At 40.1% G+C, this 19119-nt stretch overlaps 1 protein-coding gene across 1 annotated transcript in view; it reads right to left on the bottom strand.

Annotated features, from left to right (window-relative positions):
• DSG2 (desmoglein 2) overlaps positions 1-14252 on the bottom strand; it is a 33926-nt gene extending 19674 nt beyond the window's left edge. The window contains exons 1-6 of the mRNA XM_004606126.2: positions 14160-14252; positions 6807-6842; positions 4894-5028; positions 2627-2785; positions 2344-2491; positions 627-787 (exon numbers count right to left, since the gene is read on the bottom strand). Of these exons, the coding sequence (XP_004606183.2) occupies positions 627-787; positions 2344-2491; positions 2627-2785; positions 4894-5028; positions 6807-6842; positions 14160-14252 (732 nt within the window). The remainder of the gene's footprint in view (positions 1-626; positions 788-2343; positions 2492-2626; positions 2786-4893; positions 5029-6806; positions 6843-14159) is intronic.
• Between the last annotated feature and the right edge of the window lie 4867 nt (positions 14253-19119).

Here is a 19119-nt window from a genome sequence, read left to right as displayed (position 1 = left end):
CCCCTGTGCACAGCTGGGTGTGACCCAAAAAGCCAAAAAAAAAAAAGAGATGAAATTTGCATATAAGTGGATGGATATGGAGAGTATCATGCTCAGTGAAATTAGTCAGAAAGAGAAGGACAGACATAGAATGATGGGCCTCATTTGTGGAATATAAAATAGCATAACATGGGACTAACACCTAAGGACAGTAGAGATAAGGCCCAGGAGGATCACGCCATGGTCTGGAAGCCGGCCCTACATGTTGGGGAAAAAGGCAGCTGGAAAGGAGAAGGAACCACTAAGTAAATGATGAGTGGAGGGATTGCCCAGGATGGGAGATGTGTGCTGAAAGTAGACCAACGACCAAAGATGATGACCTCATAGTATCTGTATTGCAAATCATAATGTCCAAATTAGAGACACAGTAAAAAGGATTGTACCTGCCACAGAGGCAGGGAATGGGGTGGGGTGGGGTGGGGTGGGACCCTGGGAACAATAGTGGGGGAAAATGTGCACGGGTGGAGGGATGGGTGCTTGTTTGACTGAAACGCAATCATGAAAGTCTGTAACTGTATCTCACGGTGACCCAATAAAAGTTCTTAAAAAAATAAAATAAAAGAAGAGCAATGCAAATATTAATTTACCTCTCTGTCCAAGTTACTACTGATTGTATAAATTTCTCCCGTATATTGATCTATGTAGAATGCTGGAACAGGCTGTTGAGATAGGATTCTAAAGGAAAGTTCAGAGTTCACAGTATTTGGCTCGTCTGCATCAGTGGCATTGACTTTCGTCACAAGCGTATCTGGCATTAGAAACAGAAGTGTCCAAGATGAAACTCAACCTTTAGCACATGAAAAACTGTTAGTTTCTTTGTAATTTCAGTTTATTCCAAAGGACTTTACATTCTTATCAAGCTCGTAAGTTTACCAAGATCAAAACATTTAATTGGATAATAATGTTAAGCGTAATGGAGTACAGAAGTAGGAAGAATAAGATGAGGATAAAGATAAAATTTAGTACAAGCAAATCTTAGTGTGAATTTATGAAAACTTTCTTATTAGAAAGGCTCAAATTTGTTTCAGCTATTTCTAACAATCAATGCAAAGAAAGAAGAATGAACGGATTGAAATATATGCTAATCAAACACACACAATTCAATGGAATTCAGTGGTCAACTTAATGTATTATGTATTCATGCTCATTTTTAATGGTGCACACTTGAAACATATAATGCATAAAATATGGGGAACAGCTCAAAGGTCTGGAGTGCATGCTTTGCATGAAGGAGTCCAGTTCAATCCTGGTGGTACATGGTTTCTAAAGCACCGGGGGAGTGACCGCAAAGCACTGAACCAGGATGAGCCTCTCAGCACCACAAGTTTTGGCTCCCAAATGAAAAAATCAGAAGAAAGACAGCTCCTCTTATATTCTACTTAAATAGAAATCTCTCCTGCAAGTCTTTATAGAGAGCACTGCTCGGAACAATGGTATCAATAAGCCAGCTAACAGAAACAATATGTTAAGGGTTTGCACAGTACTTGAGCGGGCCAAAGTCAACCAGCCAACTCTGCCTGTAATGTAAGTTTCACTGAGCACTGTCACACTTATTTCTTTCATCATACCTGTGGCTACTTCGCTGCTATACTGTTGAGTGGTTATTAGGAGACCTAACATGTCACATAATCTATTATATGTTCTCAGGGGGAAAAAAGTTGTTTTGTAAAGGTTTTGGAACCACACAGAGTAAATATGTGTGTGTGTGTATACATATATTACTGTATCACTGTCATCCCATTGATCGATTTGTTTGAGCGAGTGCCAGTAACATCTTCATTGTCTCTGTCACGTGCTAGTGTAGCCGAATGGTATCTGCTCACTCCAGGAACAAAGAGCACGTTGTTGTTACTGTTTTTGGCATATTAAATATGTCATCATGGGTAGCTTGCCAGGCTCTGCCGTGAGATATATATATATATATATATATATATATATACACACACACACATATATATATGTACATGTATATATATATGTATATACGACAGTGAGAGTGACAGTGACATATAATACAGTTCATTTAAAGACTTCTGGCCCACACCTGGAGGTGCTCAAGGGCTGCTCCTGTCTCTGGTAGTGCTCGGGAGACCGTATGGGATGCTGGCATTCAAATGCAGGTTGTCCTCATCCAAATGCAAGGCAAATGCCCAATTCACTATACTATCACTTCAGTCCCTTTGCAAAAACCCAGAGCACTAGATTTCGTACTAGTTTTCCTGTCTCCATTAAAATAAAAGATTTAGTGTTTGGTGCAATGATAAAATGACCTTGGGTATTCATTCGCAGAAAGACTAGACTCACGTGCAGCACTCAGCTCTTCGACAGACCCCACAAATAAGTTCTGTGTGAATACGGGCTCATTATCATTGATGTCAAGGACTTTAATGCGAAGTTCCACTGGTCGTTTCTCCACATTGTTTCCTTTTTCATCCAAAGCATAACCAAGTATCTGAAATCATGACAATGATAACGTGAGGTTTGACTTATGCTAAGGTAATTTCCTGAATATCAGTAGAGTAATAGAACAGATTATAACTATTCCTAAGGAAAAAGTACAAATTCAAACATGTAAAATCATCCTTACCCGAAAATATGGTGTTTCCTCTCTGTCGAGAATCCTGGTGACACTCAGATCTCCAGTGTCCTTATTAAAGATGAATGTACCATATGGTGGTTCTGTAATCCCATCTCCAGTGTATTTGTATGTAACTTTCACTCCGCTTTCTTCTAAATCAGAGTGTATCTAGCAGAAAAATAATGGAGGAATGCCTCAATGAGTTAAACTCTATAATTTTTATGTATTTTTTTTTCTGTTTTTGGACCCACACCTGGTGATGCTCAAAGATTACTCCTGGCTCTGTACTAAGGAATTATTTCTGGTGGTGCTTGGGCGACCATATGGGATGCTGGGGTTGGAACCTGGGTGGACCTGATCCAAGTGCATGGCAAACGTGCAAGTGCAAGTGCAACTGCATGTGCAGTATCGCAAAAAAAAAAAAAAAGTGCAAGTGCAGTTTTATGGCTCCAGTCCCTACTCACATATTCTTTTTTAAGGTTAAAACACAACATTCTGTGGGCGATATTTATTTATTTAAATGTACCTGAAATATGTAATTAAATTTAATTAAACATAAACAGCTGTTTGATTGCATCATCTACATACCTAAACTTGGTCATGCAAGATGGTCATGGGTACAATGGTCACTGAGAGTGCCAATGTTGCATGCTTTAGCAATGCCTATGCACATACTTTTAACTGAGAATTCCCTTTGGAGACTGTGAACCCTGCCCTTAAAGAACTTAGTATCTACCAAGGGAGCTTCAACATGCAGACAACTTCCAAATAGTGTCTATGTCCTGCAGTAGAATGCGGAGTAACTTGAGTTGAAATGGAATATCACTGTATCACTGTCATCTCGTTGCTCATCGATTTGCTCGAGAGGGCACCAGTAATGTCGCCATTGTGAAACTTGTTACTGCTTTTGGCATATTGAATACAACACAGGTAGCTTGCCAGGCTCTGCTCTGTGGGTGGGATACTCTTGGTAGCTTGCTAGGCTCTCCGAGAGGGACGGAGGAATCGAACCCGGGTTGGCCGTGTGCAAAGCAAACGCCCTACCCGAAATGGAATAAGGAGAGGAAAAGAAGTGGTGAGATGGAGAAGGGAATTCTATTAGAAGGTGCTGCTTGAACAGAGGTATGATGTCAAATACTGCAATACTGGTGGGTAGGACTGTTGGTGGTAAGAGTAGGGAGAACTGAAGGGGAGTTAAGGGGAAGGGTGAGATTTGCAAAAGGGCAAGCCATACATTTGTAAAGATCTCCTTCCTCTTTTGATCCCTACTAGGGAGGGCAGAAGTTAATCACGGAGGAAATGTTAAATCCTTTCCTGCCTAGAGAAAGCACTAGAGAATTCTACACAAGAAACTTTACTGTTAGTGTTTTTTCCAAGTACAGTTTCTCCAGATATTTATCTTTGCACAATTGCTGCATCAAGTACTCAGAATCTTTTTCTTTTTCTTTTTCTTTTTTTTTTGCTTTTTGGGTCACACCCAGCGATGCACAGGGGTCACTCCTGGCTCATGCACTCAGGAATCTCCCCTGGCGGTGCTCAGGGGACCATATGGGATGCTGGGATTCGAACCAGGGTTGGCCACCTGCAAGGCAAATGCCCTACCCGCTGTGCTATCGCTCCAGCCCAAGAATCTTTTTCTTTTGTCTTGTTACTTCTCAAAAAATTTACTGTTTTTTTTTGCAAAGACGTTATATAAACTCAACTTCTAACTAAACATTTGAGCTATTCCCATGTGATATACGTACAATACACATTGACAATGTCTATTTGTTTTTTGCTATTCTATCTTTTGTCAGTTTATGGTGTTCTGTCCAGAGAATCTAGCTGGACAAAGAATTTTTCCTCCATCCTCTGAGTTATCTGAACACTTCATTAAACAAAAAGTCAACTAGTACCTTACCACATTCATAAAGTCAAAATCCCCCTACTTTGGGGGAGAGGGCCCACAGCAGTTTTACTCCTGGCTCCATGCTCAGGGATCACTCCTAATAGGGCAGGGGCCATATGTACTGGGGGTCAAACCCGGGTCAGCCATGTGCAAGTAAGTCCCCTACCCACTGAACTATCGCTCTAGCCCCAAGTGCCCCAATTTTTGCCAGTGATGTGGCAAAATGAAAGATCTTCATATTGGTGTTCTGTTAAAAATTAAGTTTGGCTGATTTTCATACACATCTGAAATATTTAAAGGCTAAGAATATTAATTGTCTATAATTTTAAAAGTGGCCTCACACTGTATTTCAGTGATGCTCATTTGTTTCCCGCTCTCTGGACAGTACCTTGGCGATTGGGTTCTTTTTGGACAGGTCCTCTCCCTCTCGAAGGTTCACAACAGCTGTGATCCAGGCACGCTTTTGCCGTATCAAGTGAGTCTGTTTAGGAAGCGGCTGGTTTTCATTTTCCTTATTCAAGATCTACAATAATAAAACATTGCCCAATTATAATGTATCCTAAAAAAATTCAGGATGGCATTGTCACGTACAAGAAATGTAGAAAGTCATGCAAAATTTTGATATAACTTTCATATTTCTTAGAAGATTTGTTAGGGGTCGCATATGGTAGTGCTCGGGGTTCCTTCCTGCTCTGTGCTCAGGGCTTTCTGCTAAAATTGGCAGAGCTGTAGGTCAGGTGGTCGTGGGAACTGAACTGGGTCTCTCCAATGCAAGCATGTACTCTAACATGGTGGGCTTCTTTCTTTCTTTAAAATTTTTTTATTATTATATAAGGTAGTTCACAATATTTGATTACATTCAACATTCAAACACCAATCCCATCACCATTCCACCTTCCACCACCAAATCTGGGATGTTCCCATCTCAAGCCGCAGATGGGCTTCTGTCTTCAAAAAGGAAATGTCTACATGGTAGAAAACTCACAAAACATCAAGAGATTGAGTCAATACACTAAAGTTGGCAGTATTTTGTTTTTTTAGTCACTAAACAAAGTATTCCTAGAATCAAGATTTAAAAAGGTTTGACAAGTTGTCATGCCTATAACTTTACTGATTAAGAATAAAATTTAATTTTTGTTATGGATTAATTTTTGTTATAGTACAAATTTGTATTCTTAAATTTTTTTTTGGGGGGGGTCATTTCTGAGGCGTTACTCCTGGCTCTGCACTCAGGGATCACTCGGGTGTGGGGGATTGAAGTTGGCTAAGCCATGTGCAAGGCAAACGCCCAATCCACTGTCCTACCTCTGTGATCTGATTTTTAAATGTTTTAAGCTAAATATTATCAATCTGTTTAAATTTGTTGAATTTGACTAAAACTTGTGAAACTACCAGGGTAAAGGATTAAACTGCCCATCTTTTATTTTTGGATGTATAAGTGGGAACTATTTTTAGTTAAAATTAAATTTTATTCTTAATCAGTAAAGTTATAGTAATAAAAAATTAACAAACATTTTAAAATATTGAACTCTTTTGTAAATTGTTACTTAGGTTCAAATAAGGAACATTTCAATACAAGTGACCTAATACTTTAAGATTTGAGAATTATACTAGATTAACATTTTATTCAATTTGTGTGTGGGGAGGGTGGTGAGCAGATTTTGGGTCAAACCCAGTAGTGCTCAGGGCTTACTCCTGGCTGGGCTCAGGGGACCATTTGGGGTAAAGAAGGGAATTGAACCTATGTCAACATGTGCAAGGCAAGCACCCAACCCTCTGTATTCTCTCTCTGTCCCTCTCATTATTTTGACATATGTAACATTCATTTATTTAAAAATACTTATAGGCCACTGATTCTTTTGTTTTTAGTTGCATTTTTCTATAGCTTAAATTGTGTAAAAATATTAAAATGTTTTCATAATATATAATATAAAGATTTTTATTTTTCACTCCTATTTCACTGTTAGCAGTAACATATGATACCTTTTGTAATAGTTTCTTATGACTCCACAACTCCACATATAAAAAGGGTTTTGTTCCCTATAAAAATGGAATTATAGTCTCATTCTGTCTCTTGATTATTTGGTAATTACAGATGTTTTTCCGTGTTGCATGAATTATTTTACTATTCTTCTATTTGATGCTTCTATGAAAAACACTGGATATATGTCCTTGTGTCCTTGACTGAATGGGAATGGCTAGGTCTGTGACAGCACATGCTTTTAATCTGATAAAATACAAATTGTTTCTATGAGATTAAGTCTGAGTCCCAACGATGGAATAATCTCCTTAGTTCCTTACCTCTAAATGAAGTCCATTGCCAAAGGTAAAGTAGATCTGGAAAACAAAATTTGTTATTTGTATAGTTCATTAATTGTCAACTTTATGATTATGCAATTTTACCTAGATTGTTATCTTCACGTTACAATGAAAAACATTTTTTTATTTTTAAAATTTTATTATATATTTTGGTGAAGCTGAGGGGACTAACCCAGGGCCTCACACATGGAAGACAAGTGCTCTACCCACTGAGAATGTTCTGTCACTTTTTTTTTGTCTTTTTGGGGTGACACCCAGCATTGCTCTGGGGTTACTCCTGGCTCTGCACTCAGGAATTATTCCTGGTGGTGCTTGGGCAACCATATGGTATGCCGGGGATTGAACCTGGGTTGGCTGCATGTAAGGCAAATTCCCTACCCACTGTACTCCGACCTGACAATGACACACATTTTAGATTTGCACTCTAACCTCCTCAACAACTGTGGGCACAACTTCCAAATGACTAAGTGCTAAGGTTGAGAAATTCTGATTTAGGCCTTATTTCTCTCAGAACGGTCAAGAAGGTCATAAATGTTTCAAAGATCATGAAATTATGTAGCACTGTCACTGTGAATTTAGCCCTGTCATTCCAGTGTTCATTGATTTGCTGGAGCGGGCACCAGTAATGTCTCCATTGTGAGACTTCTTGTTACTGTTTTTGGCATATCGAATACGCCACGGGTAGCTTGCCAGGCTCTGCTGTGCGGGGCCGGATACTCTCGGTAGCTTGTTGGGCTCTTCAAGAAGGATGGAGGAATTGAACCCGGGTCGGCCGCATGCAAGGCAACGCCCTACCAGGTGTGCTATCGCTCCAGTTATTTTTTTTACATAATTACAGAAATTATGTAAATTTCCAAATCAGTAGCCTACTGTGGACACTACACGTGAAATATTTATTCCAATCTCCACTCCTTTCCACTTTGCTTTGGACATTTCCAGTTCTGTATGTTTGGGGAAGGGTTTTCAGCATTGGAAGAATGGTTGCAGAAGATGACCACTATAGTTTCTCCCAACTATGAAATCTGTAATATTTTTTCTCTCACAAAGAACCTGATGATAGAAAAATATTGTGTCTAACGGCTTCAAGCTGCTACTTAAGCTCCTTAACTGGCGATGATCCAGAGATACACAAAAGAATCTCCAAGCTGAGTAGCTCGCTGCAGAGATGCCTCCAGACTTTAAGCCACGCCGACTTCACGGGGGTGCCTGAGATGGGGACAGGAGTAATTCCTTCACCTGCCCCCTAAAAACTCCTATGGCTGCCAACTTCCAGAATCCAATGAGAAGTGCAGGTATGTGGGTTCAGAGACTGCAAATTCCAGTCCTCAAGGGAAAGGGGATGGGCTAGTCCTCCCATCCTATCCCCGTCTCCATGGGACCCTGGAAGTCATGCCCACAAACTGCCTCAGTCTGCTACTTAAGCTCCTTAATGGCCATGCTCCAGAGACACACAAAAGAATCTCTGAATTAAGCAGCTTGCTGCAGAGATTTCCCCAGACCCTAATTATCTAAAATTTTAGAATTTCAGGAGCATGTGGCTGCTCTTGTGGCCACTTGACATCTTATGCTATTTATAACAAGCATATGAAAGAGAGTATGGGGGAGACTGTCTGCCATAGAGGCAGGGGAAAGGGTGGGATGGGGGGATAGTGGGGACATTGTTCCTTGAAGAGGTGCACTTGTGAAGGGTTGGGTGTTTGATCATTGTATGACTGAAACTCAAACAGGAAGGAAATTTGTAACTATTTCACAGTGATTTATTTATTTATTTTTATTGAATCACTGTGAGATACAGTTACAAAGCTTTAATGTTTGAGTTTCGATCATACAATGATCAAACACCCATCCCTCCACCAATGCACATTCTCCACTACCAATATATACTCTCCTTTTCTAGCTACAACCTTCCACCTCCATGGCAGACAATTTCTCCCATATTCTCTCTGTACTTTTGGGCATAATGATTTGCATACAGATACTGAGAGGTTATCACATTTGGTCCTTTATCTACTTACAGCACACATCTCCCATCCTGAAAGATTCCTCCAACCATAATTGTCTTAGTAATCCCTTCTCTATTTCAGCTGCCTTCTCCCCCAGCTCTCCCCCAGCAGAGAATCTCTTGCCCGCATGCCTGGCTGTCTTCCCCAGGGCCCCTCGGAGGGGATGGGCTCCAGTTTCCCTCCCAGCCCCGAGCAGAGCTCCCGGTGACCGAAGACCATCGGAACCTAGCCACAGCCATGCTCAAGGCCCCTCTCCACACGTTTGGACAAGCCTCATGCACGAAGGTACCAACAGAGGAACCCAAGTGTGTGTAATCCGATCAATGGCCAACATCCAGAGACTTAAAAGCAAGCTCCCAGAAGCGTGCGGCTGCTTATATCTTATAACCTACTTCTCCCTCTGGGAGAAACTAGCAAACTACTGAGTTTCCTGCCCACATGGGACAGCCTTGCAAGCTTCCCATGGTGTATTCATATGCTATAGCCAGTAACAAGCTGGATCTCATTCCCCTGACCCTGAAAGAGCCTCCAATGCGGCATTGTTGGGAAGGCCGAGTGGAGAGAAGCTTCTAAAATCTCAGGGATAGGACAAATGAAGAGGTTACCGAGCCCGCTCGAGAAATCGACAATCAATGGGATTTCGTGATTCGTGTGATTCTCCCCCAGCTCATAAGACAGACTTCTAACTATGGGGCAATATTTTTGGCCCTTGTTTCTACTGTTCTTGGTGTCAGTCTCATATTATGTCACTTTATATTCCACAAATGAGTGCAGTCCTTCTATGTCTGTCTCTCTCTCTTTCCGATTCATTTCACTTAGCATGATACTTTCCATGTCCATCCACTTATAAGCAAATTTCATGACTTCATCTCTCCTAACAGCTGTAGAGTATTCCATTGTATAGATGTACTAAAGTTTCTTTAACCAGTCACCTGTTCTACTGCACTTGGGTTGTTTCCAGATTCTGGCAACTGTGAACAGTGCTGCAATGAATATACAGGTGGAGATGTCATTTCTACTGTGCTTTTTTTGCACCCTTGGGATATATTCCCAGAAGTAGTATTGTGGGGTCATATGGAAGCTCACTTTCTAGTTTTTGATGGAATCTCACAGATTTAATAAAAATAAACAAATAAATAAAATAAGAAGAAAACTATTGTCTTCAAAATGGAAGAGGAATAAAACCTAATCTATATTCAAAGAATTAGGATTTTAGGTGAAGCAAATTAATACTTTCAGACATCCAATTTAGCAAATGTTTTGGGGAGGGCAGTGCTCAGGTTACCATATGTGGTGCAAGAACTAGGTTGGCCATGTACAAGGCAAGTGCCTAAAATCCTGTACTATATCACTGGGCCCAAAATTAAAAAAAAAAGTCATATATGGGTTATAAAGAAATATAGTAGGGAACAACAAACGCCCAAATTCATTGGAAATGGAGAGGTGGTGTTTTTTTTTTTGTGGGGTAGAGGAATTTGGGTCATATCCGGCGGTTCATAGGCTTACTCTTTTCTGTTTTGGGGTCACACTTGGAGATGCTTGGGACCACTCCTTGCTCTGCACTCAGGAATTAGTCCTGGAGGTGCTCAGAGAATCATATACGATGCTGGGAATAAAACCTGGATCAGCTACATGCAAGATAAGCACCCTCCCCATTTTACTAGGGCTTACTCTTGACTCTGTGCTCAGAGCTCATTCTTGGCAGTGCTTGGGGGCCATGTGGGGTACCAGGAACTGAATGCAGGTCAGCCAAGTGCAAGGCAAGCACTCTACTTACTATACTATCTCTTTTACTTGGATATTTTTGTCTACAGAACTGAGCTTACATGAGAGAGGCTCTCGAGACACTGGTGGAGGGAGTTGGGCATTCTGCTACTGGGTATGGTGTTGGGATGATGATAAAAGCATGAAAAGTATAATTAACAGCATCCTAGGTCCTAGTAACTCAACAAAAATAATAAAAAGTAAAATAAAATAAAAATTTTAAAGGAAACTTGTCAGGTTGAATCATAGATATCTTGTAAAAATTGGCATTGTGGAAATCGGCAAGGAACAGATTATTTTGGCAGAGGCAGGAGGTATTTGCCAAGCATCACTGCAAATAGAATCAATACATTCTTTGTTCTCAGGGTAAAAACTTTTAGAAAAGATTTCCTGTTTTGAAGTCACCTTGAGGAGCATAAGAAGCAGAATTCAGGAGGACTGATGAGTCATCCGTCTCCCTGGCCAATAGGTTCTTGGGTTGGCGGAGAGTAATCTTGATTCTTCTATGCTCGATGAAGGACAATCCCTAAAACTTTAGTATTTCAGACTGACAGTCTATTATAGATGAGATGCAGAAGGATACAAAGCAATGTAAAATATTATTTGAAGGCTGAGACATTATAATGACTGGTTATTTCCAAACAATAAGAAAGAACCTCATAAAAAACTACAGTGGTGTGGTCACTGGCTTGTTTGGTCAATGGCTCATTCGGTCAATGGTCAATGGATCTCTCTCAAACAGTTGACCTACCTCATGCCTGTTCTTAATCTCACAGTTAATTCTAGGTAAAGAGAGAAGTGCCAGTGTTCTCTCCCTTTCTTATCTACTTTTCCAACCAGGCAGTGTGTTTTCAAATTCTTAGAGTACAGAAGGCAAATTAGAAACTGCCCTGAGGGTCCTTGGTTTATCCTCAATCTATTCTTAAAACATTTCAGTTTTGGCTGAACTCTTTCTTTCTTTTTTTTTTTTTTCTTTTAAGATTTTTTTTTTTTAATCACTGTGAAGTAGACCTTTTACAAAGCTGCTCCTGATTAGGGAAATCTTAAGGAAATGAAATGAAATGAAACTAGATAACGACCTTGGATTCCAGCTGTTTATCTTCTGTCACACAGACTGATTTTTCAATTTATAACAGAAAGAGTTGGTAGACTGGCCTCTGTAATGGCAGAAACAAACATTCTGAGGAGTTTCAGTGAACTATAGCAGTATGAGTAGACAAATGTCCATGGTGTGCTGACTTATCTAGGTTTTCAGTAGTCAGATTTATATTTGAATTTCACCTACCATCTCTTTCTCATAATCTTTTCTTTTGTTTATGTGTGTTGGTCGTGGAGGGGATGGCAAAGGGGTGGATGAAGAGAGTCTTTATAAAATGTAAAATGTTATGACTAAACATGACAACGTACTTAGGAAAAATCAATTGATAAATGACCCGTGCATGAGTACAACCTCTTAGCAGTCTCATTCAACAACTAATTTAAATATACAATTATCTTTATTTTCATAGTTGCTAATTAAAACTCAATAGACAAGAAAATAGTATAAACTTTAATTTTTGAGTTATAACTGAATTTAAAAAATCAACTCTGCTTTATATATATACATATATATATATATATTTTTTTCTTTTTGGGTCACATCTGGCGATGCTCAGGGGTCACTCCTGGCTCAACACTCAAGAATTACTCCTGGCAGTGCCCGGGGGACCATATGGATGTCGGGAATCGAACCTGGGTTGGCCGTGTGCAAGGTAAATGCCCTACCCACTGTGCTATCACTCCAGCCCCTCAACTCGGTTTTAGATAGCATGCTTTACAGTATTGTTAATAATGGTAGACTTTCATGCTTAACACATTCCAGCACCACCCCTCACCAGTGTGCTCACCAGACTGTGCACTATATCCCAGTGTCTCTTCCTCCAGTTCCTCCATTCAATCCTCCACTTGGTAACTTCCTGTGACTCTAAATTTTGATAGCAAAATTATCTACATACCAACTCTGACAGTAACTAGATTTTGATTATTTGGCTTATTCTTTACAAGTGTGAGTTAGTCTTCATGCAACATATGATTTTGTTAGAGATAGACTGAAATTAGCTTCAAAGAAGATATTTTTAAAACCTTTACTGCCTAAAGAACTTAACTGATCTAATAATCCCGTGCTACATTTTAGTTGTTAGATCATGATGTGAAGTCAAGATTTTTTTCCTTTTTAATGATAATGGACAGTTCCTGTGTTTTCCTTCATATAGACAACTGGAAGACTGAGAGAAGTCAACATCAGTGTCATTTTATATGCTATCAATTTCCCTGTTCCCTAAAACTTATTTTGAAAAAAATTATAGACATGCTAACAACGAGAAATATGCCTTTTATATTTTTTAAATTTAATTTAATTTTTAAAAAATGTTTGGGCCCCACCTGTGATGTTCAGGGGTTACTCCTGGTCTGCACTCAGGGATTACTCCTGGTAGTGCTTGGGGAACTATTCGGGATTTCGGGTATCGAATCCAGGGTGGCCACAGACCAGGCAACCCCCTTACCCACTGTACTATATTTCCAGCCCAGAAATGTGCTGTTTAATATTTAATTTTTTTCTGTTCCCAATGATATTCTAATAGGTATTATAAAAGTGATTCAGAGTGGCTTCACCACTTTTGATACCAAGGCATCATAAAGATGTTGGGCCCCGTCTGAGAGTTTCTGACTCAGCTGGTCCGGGATTGGGTGCAAGAACCTGTAGTTTTAACAAACATTCTGCTGTTCATCTTGCTGCTGTTACAGAGATCACATGTTTGAAAATCCATTGTGTAAAATCACGAAACAGCAAGGGAAAGTGAGAAGGAGCCAGGGTAACTTATAAATCAATTAAAGAGCTCTTCACTGCAGAAATGTGTGAAATGAGTGATTCTAAATCAGTAAGTTCAGTACTTTACTAAGTCTCATCAATTCACTTAAGAAGTAAAAACATTATACAACAGATTATATAATAGAACTACCTTAATCAGTATCTTCCTATGGTTATTACCTTTTCTTCCAGTTTAATTTTTAATGAGCCTGAATATTTATCATTTAAAAAATACTGTTACTTTATATTGGTGTTTTCTGTAAAAACTGCTACAACAGCTTTTGGAACCAAGAAAAATATAAGCAAGCCTTTTCTTTTTACATAATTTGAAAGACAGAAACCATGGGTCTGTTTCTACCATCTTGCTGTACCATATTCTTGAAAATTACACTAAAAATAAAATAAAGAACAAGACTTTCCCACTAAAAAATTTAAGCTAAGAAGTTCACATTTCCTACCGTTAGGTGGCACTGGTCTATTAATAAGACCCATCTCTGTCAGAACAGAATTGGCCAAGGGTTACACCAAGTCTGACAAAGTTCTGCATGTGGATGATGGGGGAAGGGGTGAGAGGGTACCAAAAAGATGGCAATTCCCAGAGTATAAGATTGCAGAAATATTGAAATTAGATGCTGGAGAAATCCTCAGAGTGGGGAGGAATAATATAATGCAAGGAGTAGGCCCTGGATTCAAGATAGGCAAGAGTCTCCTATCACATACCCACACCACCTCGGCCACCCCCACACCACCTCGGCCACCCAAGCTCTGCGAAGCTGACCTGTCTCTCAAATCTGCTAATCCCTTTACTTGCATGGCTGGAAAAAGGAAGAAGAACCACAACTTCTGAGAGGTGAAGTGAGCCTCCGCAGAGTAGAGCAGAAGCAAAGGAAGGAGATACTTGACAGAAGAGATGCTTGAAGATGATGACTGAGCTATGGATCGTGGCCAGTTTCTCACTTAGCACTCATGGGGTCCAAGGAGTGTGGAGCACTAAGAGGAAGCAGTGGCGGTGATGGTCCGTTTAAATTTTTGTATGTTTTTAGTTTGCATTGCAGGGAACTTGAAAGACTAGTGATAGGAGTAAATTAAAATAGGGGGAAATCGAATGGTTCTCATCTGTAATCTCCATCCAAATCTACCCTCTCATTCCCCCATAAATCAGATAGAAACTTTTCAGTGAAAGTGATTCTCATAAAGATGGTTTTTATGTAAGAGTTAGAAAACGGTTGGGTGGAACCCATAGTACAGTGGGTAGGGTTCTCGGCATGCACGTGGCTTACCCAGACTCTATACTCAGCACCATAAATAGTTCTCAGAGCACCCCCCTGCCCCCCACAGCACTGATCTGTAAGTGCAGAGCCAGGAGTCAGCCTTGAACAGCGCTGGGTATGCCATCAACCTCCACCACCACTCTCTTCCTCCACCAAAATGAAAATGGCACAGACTAGGTGCTCAATAATACTTTATCCATGACTGAATGGCTCACTGCTTAGTTGATTAGGAGAGATATTTAAATTTTAAAGAGGAAAAGTTAATTCCTACTTAGAACATTAATTTCTACTTAGAACATCTATTTACTTACTACCCTTTCTCAGTGGGGTTTCTACTGGCTCTTGATAGCAAAGAGCTACAAGTGGCCAAATCTTTTTTCTTTTTTTTCTTTTCTTGAGGGTTTTGGGTCACACCCAGAGGTGTTCAGGGATTACTCCTGGCAAAGTGTTCAGGGATCACTCCTGGCAAGGCTTGGGGAACCACACAGGGTGCCATGATTTAAACCCAGGTTGGCCACGTGCAAGGCAAGCACTTTATTCATTGTACTAGCTCTCCAGCCTCTAAGTGTTCTTGAAGGTTCTGCAAAATGCTGCAGGTTTAGCACCCCTGAGCTTGGAGTACTGAAGACCAGCAATGTCCTGGTTTTGTGAAACCATGCCTTAGCACTCTTCAACAGCCCTTGCTCCCAAACCAGTACTCCTACCAGCTATATCCACCCTCTACTGTATTTTTTAGGCTTTTCTTCATGTCTTTGATGGCAATATCCCAAACTTTGGAACATGTTTTTAAACAATGAAGCAAAACTGAACTCAGTCAACTACTATGTCTTCTTTCTCAACCCATTCTTAACCAGCTCAACTAAAGTTCATCTTTTTTATTTTAACGACTCAAACACTTTCCTAAACATTTACCATGTTGTGATTTCCACAGGTATCAAGGATGGGACCCATCCTTCTACACGTGCCTCTCCCTTACACTCTGCAGTTCAGTTACAATGAACTTTCATTTCCCCAAGGAGCCAGGCATTGTCTCTTCAAGTCTTTACTTAAGATCTTCTATCTAGAATATTCCTCTCCCTTTTTTTTTTTCATTTCATCTCACCAACTTAATTGTTTTCAGATCTTGACTATGGTACTCAGCTTTTAAGTTCCTATAGATTTTTTTGTATCTTATATTTTGTTATCACTTCTCTTCTTACCATCATTTACCCATTTGAAAACTAGCCATTTACCTGTTTACAAAACCATAAGCACTGTGACAGAAAATGTCTGACATTTTCATGGTCTCCCAATGTCTATCAGATTGATTAGCTCCAGGCAGGGGTTCACTAAAGGGTGTACATACATAGAAAGGTACAGTGGTTAATTATAATTTCTACACTGTTCTTCTCTTTGGGAGCATTTCTCGTTCTCATCTTATTGTAAGATGATGGTATAAGTCCTTCACACTATATATTCCATCTTCCTTCAGACTGAGTACCTAGCTTTGCATATAGTAAACATCTTAAGGTTTTTAATAACTAAAAAGAAATGAAAGTGGTATGATAGTTAAAGTAATCTGATACTTTTTTTTTGGCCTTTTTGGCATTCATACCCAGCAATGCTCAGGGGTTACTACTGGCTCTGCTCTCAGGAATGACTCCTGGCAGTGCTCAGGGGGGAATATGGGGTGCCAAGGATCAAACCCAGATTGGCTGAGTGCACGCTATGCTATCACTTCAGCCCCAGATACTTTAAGATAAATTAACAAAACAATCTCTTATTTGATGTGAGCTGTTATGTTTGAAAATGTTATCAGGTGTTAAATTTTGTGGCATATTGAAAGGAAGAAAAAAAAGTTGTGCTTAGGAAAACAAACTGATCCAAAACTCAAATATTTGTAATTCAAATTAAATTTTAAAATTTTTGTTATAATTTCGCATGTAAAATTATGTTTCTATTAATTTTCCATATACTTATATGCTTTATTCAAGAATAACTATTTTGCAATAGTTTCCAGTAATTCTCACTTATACCTGTGTGGTAATTACTGGAGGTTTCTGCTAATACATATTTGGTGATATTAATTTTGTTAATCATGTACTTTTCATGGTCAGTGAGAATTTAGATCAACATTTTTTTTATACTTTCCCCTAAGGTTATGGATAATTTGTTTAAGAGTTCCCATCTTCCCATCACCTATCCATTTTCTGAAACAAACAAAATAAAATTGTATATTTTAAAATTTTGGCAGAGTCTCTTGTCCCTCGTGCCTGGCTGTCTTCACCGGGGCCCCTTGCAGGTTGAGTTTCCCTCCCCACCCCAAGCAGAGCCCCGGCAGCTGAAGACCTCCGGAACCCAGCCACAACCATGCTCAAGGCACCTCTCCACAAGTTTGGACAAGCCTCACAAATGAAGGAACTGGCAGAGGAACCCAGGTGTTCGGGACCTGGCGCTGAGATCTCCAAGACTGCTCGGATTGGGACTGGGCCTCCTCCACCCAGACTCCTCATTTTCCAGTAGCTTGGCAGCCACATCCACGAACTGCCCCAGGCACCATGTAATCCCATCAATGGCCAAGATCCAGAGACTATAAAACAACACTCCTGGAAGCTTGCAGCGGCATGTTCGGCCACACGCCCTTTTGTAGCCTAGTTCTCTCTCTCAGAAAACCTGGCAAGGTACCAAGAGCATCCTGCCTGCACAGCAGACGCCTGGCAAGCTCTCTATGGTGTATTCGATATGCTAAATATAGTAACAATGATGGGTCTCATTCCCCTTACCCTGAAAGAGCCTCCAATACAACACCACTGGGAAGAACAAGTAAAGAGAGGCTGCAAAATCTCAAGGCAAGGACGAATGGAGACGTTACTGGTACCTGCTCAAGCAAATTGACGATCAACGGTATGACAGTGATTTTAAAATTTTATGACTATTGAAATTTATTATGATGATGATGGGCTTTAATACTTATTAATGTTGGATTTATTCTAAAATGTTACCCAGTTACATATTAGAATACTGAATAACAACTCCAATGTTTCTGATAATTTATAGACAGTTGAGTCTGCTTGCTGTGGGTTGAATTGTGGCTTTCAAAAGAAGATATAATGTATTCCGAATCCTAGTATTCCTGGCTCTGTGCTCAGGGATGACTCCTGGTGCAGCTACGGAGATAGTATGGGGTACTAGAGATCAAACCTGAATTGTATGTATGCAAAGCAAGCACCCTACCTGCTGGACTATATCTCCAGCCCCCAAGTTATCTGAATTCTAGCTTTGAAATATTTGGACATCAAGAGGAAGCTTTCCTGGATATATTCACAAAATTGTCTCTCTTTTTCTTTTTGATACAGATGAAATAGTTGTGCTAGCTATGTGACTGCACCCAACATCTTCCTTCAAGAGTGTCTCTCTGAACTGCAGAGGAAGACCAGACCATATTAAGGACCACCTTGCAGCTATGGGATTTGAAAGGAAGCAAAATTAAACATGTTTGCAGTTCCTGCTGGCAAGCACAGATGTGGATGCAGTTGGATTTTTGAAGTAACCTTTTATGACTTTTCTGTTCATCACTAGATTCCTGGGTATGAAGAAACAGGAATTGGTGCATCCTAGTAAACATGGCTTGCTAGCTCCCAGTTAGAAGCAAGAGGAATAGTGTCCAGACTGTCATTGGCAATGTAGTTTCTGCTCACAGGAAAGGCACCAGCTCCTGGATTGCTGTGGTTCTGCTTTGTTTTCAATTTTAGTATAATTTATCTATTTCGATTCAGTAGTTCGTGATTCTTGGTGCCATATCCAAGATCACTGCCAAACTCAATGTCAAGACATTTTCTCCCCGTGTTCTCATCTAAGACTTTTCTAGCCTTACCACTAGCCTTTGATAAACTCTGTAAATTGATTTTTTGTAAACGGCGTAAAGAGCCTAACTCATTCTTTGGCAGCAGATACCCAGTTTTTCAGCATCACAGTTGAAATACCATTTGAAGCTGTGTAGATTTCTTTGCATGCGGGACACACCCGGTAGTGCTCTGGGGTTACTCAAGGTGCTGTGCTGGAGGTCTGTCCTGACAGTGCTCAGAGGACTGTGGGGTGAAGGGGCTCAAATCCTAACATTCTTTCTATAGCTTGTGCTTCAGCCCCATCGAACCACTTCTCTGACCCTGAAGTTCGGTTCTAAAGGCACTTGTCTTGTATCTGATTCCGGGCACCTAGCGGTCCCTCCAACCAATGACAGGCGTGGCCCTGTAATAAAAGCTGAAAGTCTGTTTTCCTAATCCTTCTAATATCTTCGAATAATGGCCTGAAGAAAATCACTTAGTGCTTTAAACAGCTTCAGATGCTCTAGCCAGAGTTAATTCTGTTTTCTACAACTGAATTGTGACCCACAAACTGCTACAATGTATATTCCCTTAATATTCTCAAGA

Source organism: Sorex araneus, chromosome 2 (assembly GCF_027595985.1).
Source record: "Sorex araneus isolate mSorAra2 chromosome 2, mSorAra2.pri, whole genome shotgun sequence".
NCBI lineage: Eukaryota > Metazoa > Chordata > Mammalia > Eulipotyphla > Soricidae > Sorex > Sorex araneus.
The sequence above is the reverse complement of the archived record's forward strand: the minus strand, read 5'-3'. Positions and strand labels throughout refer to the sequence as shown.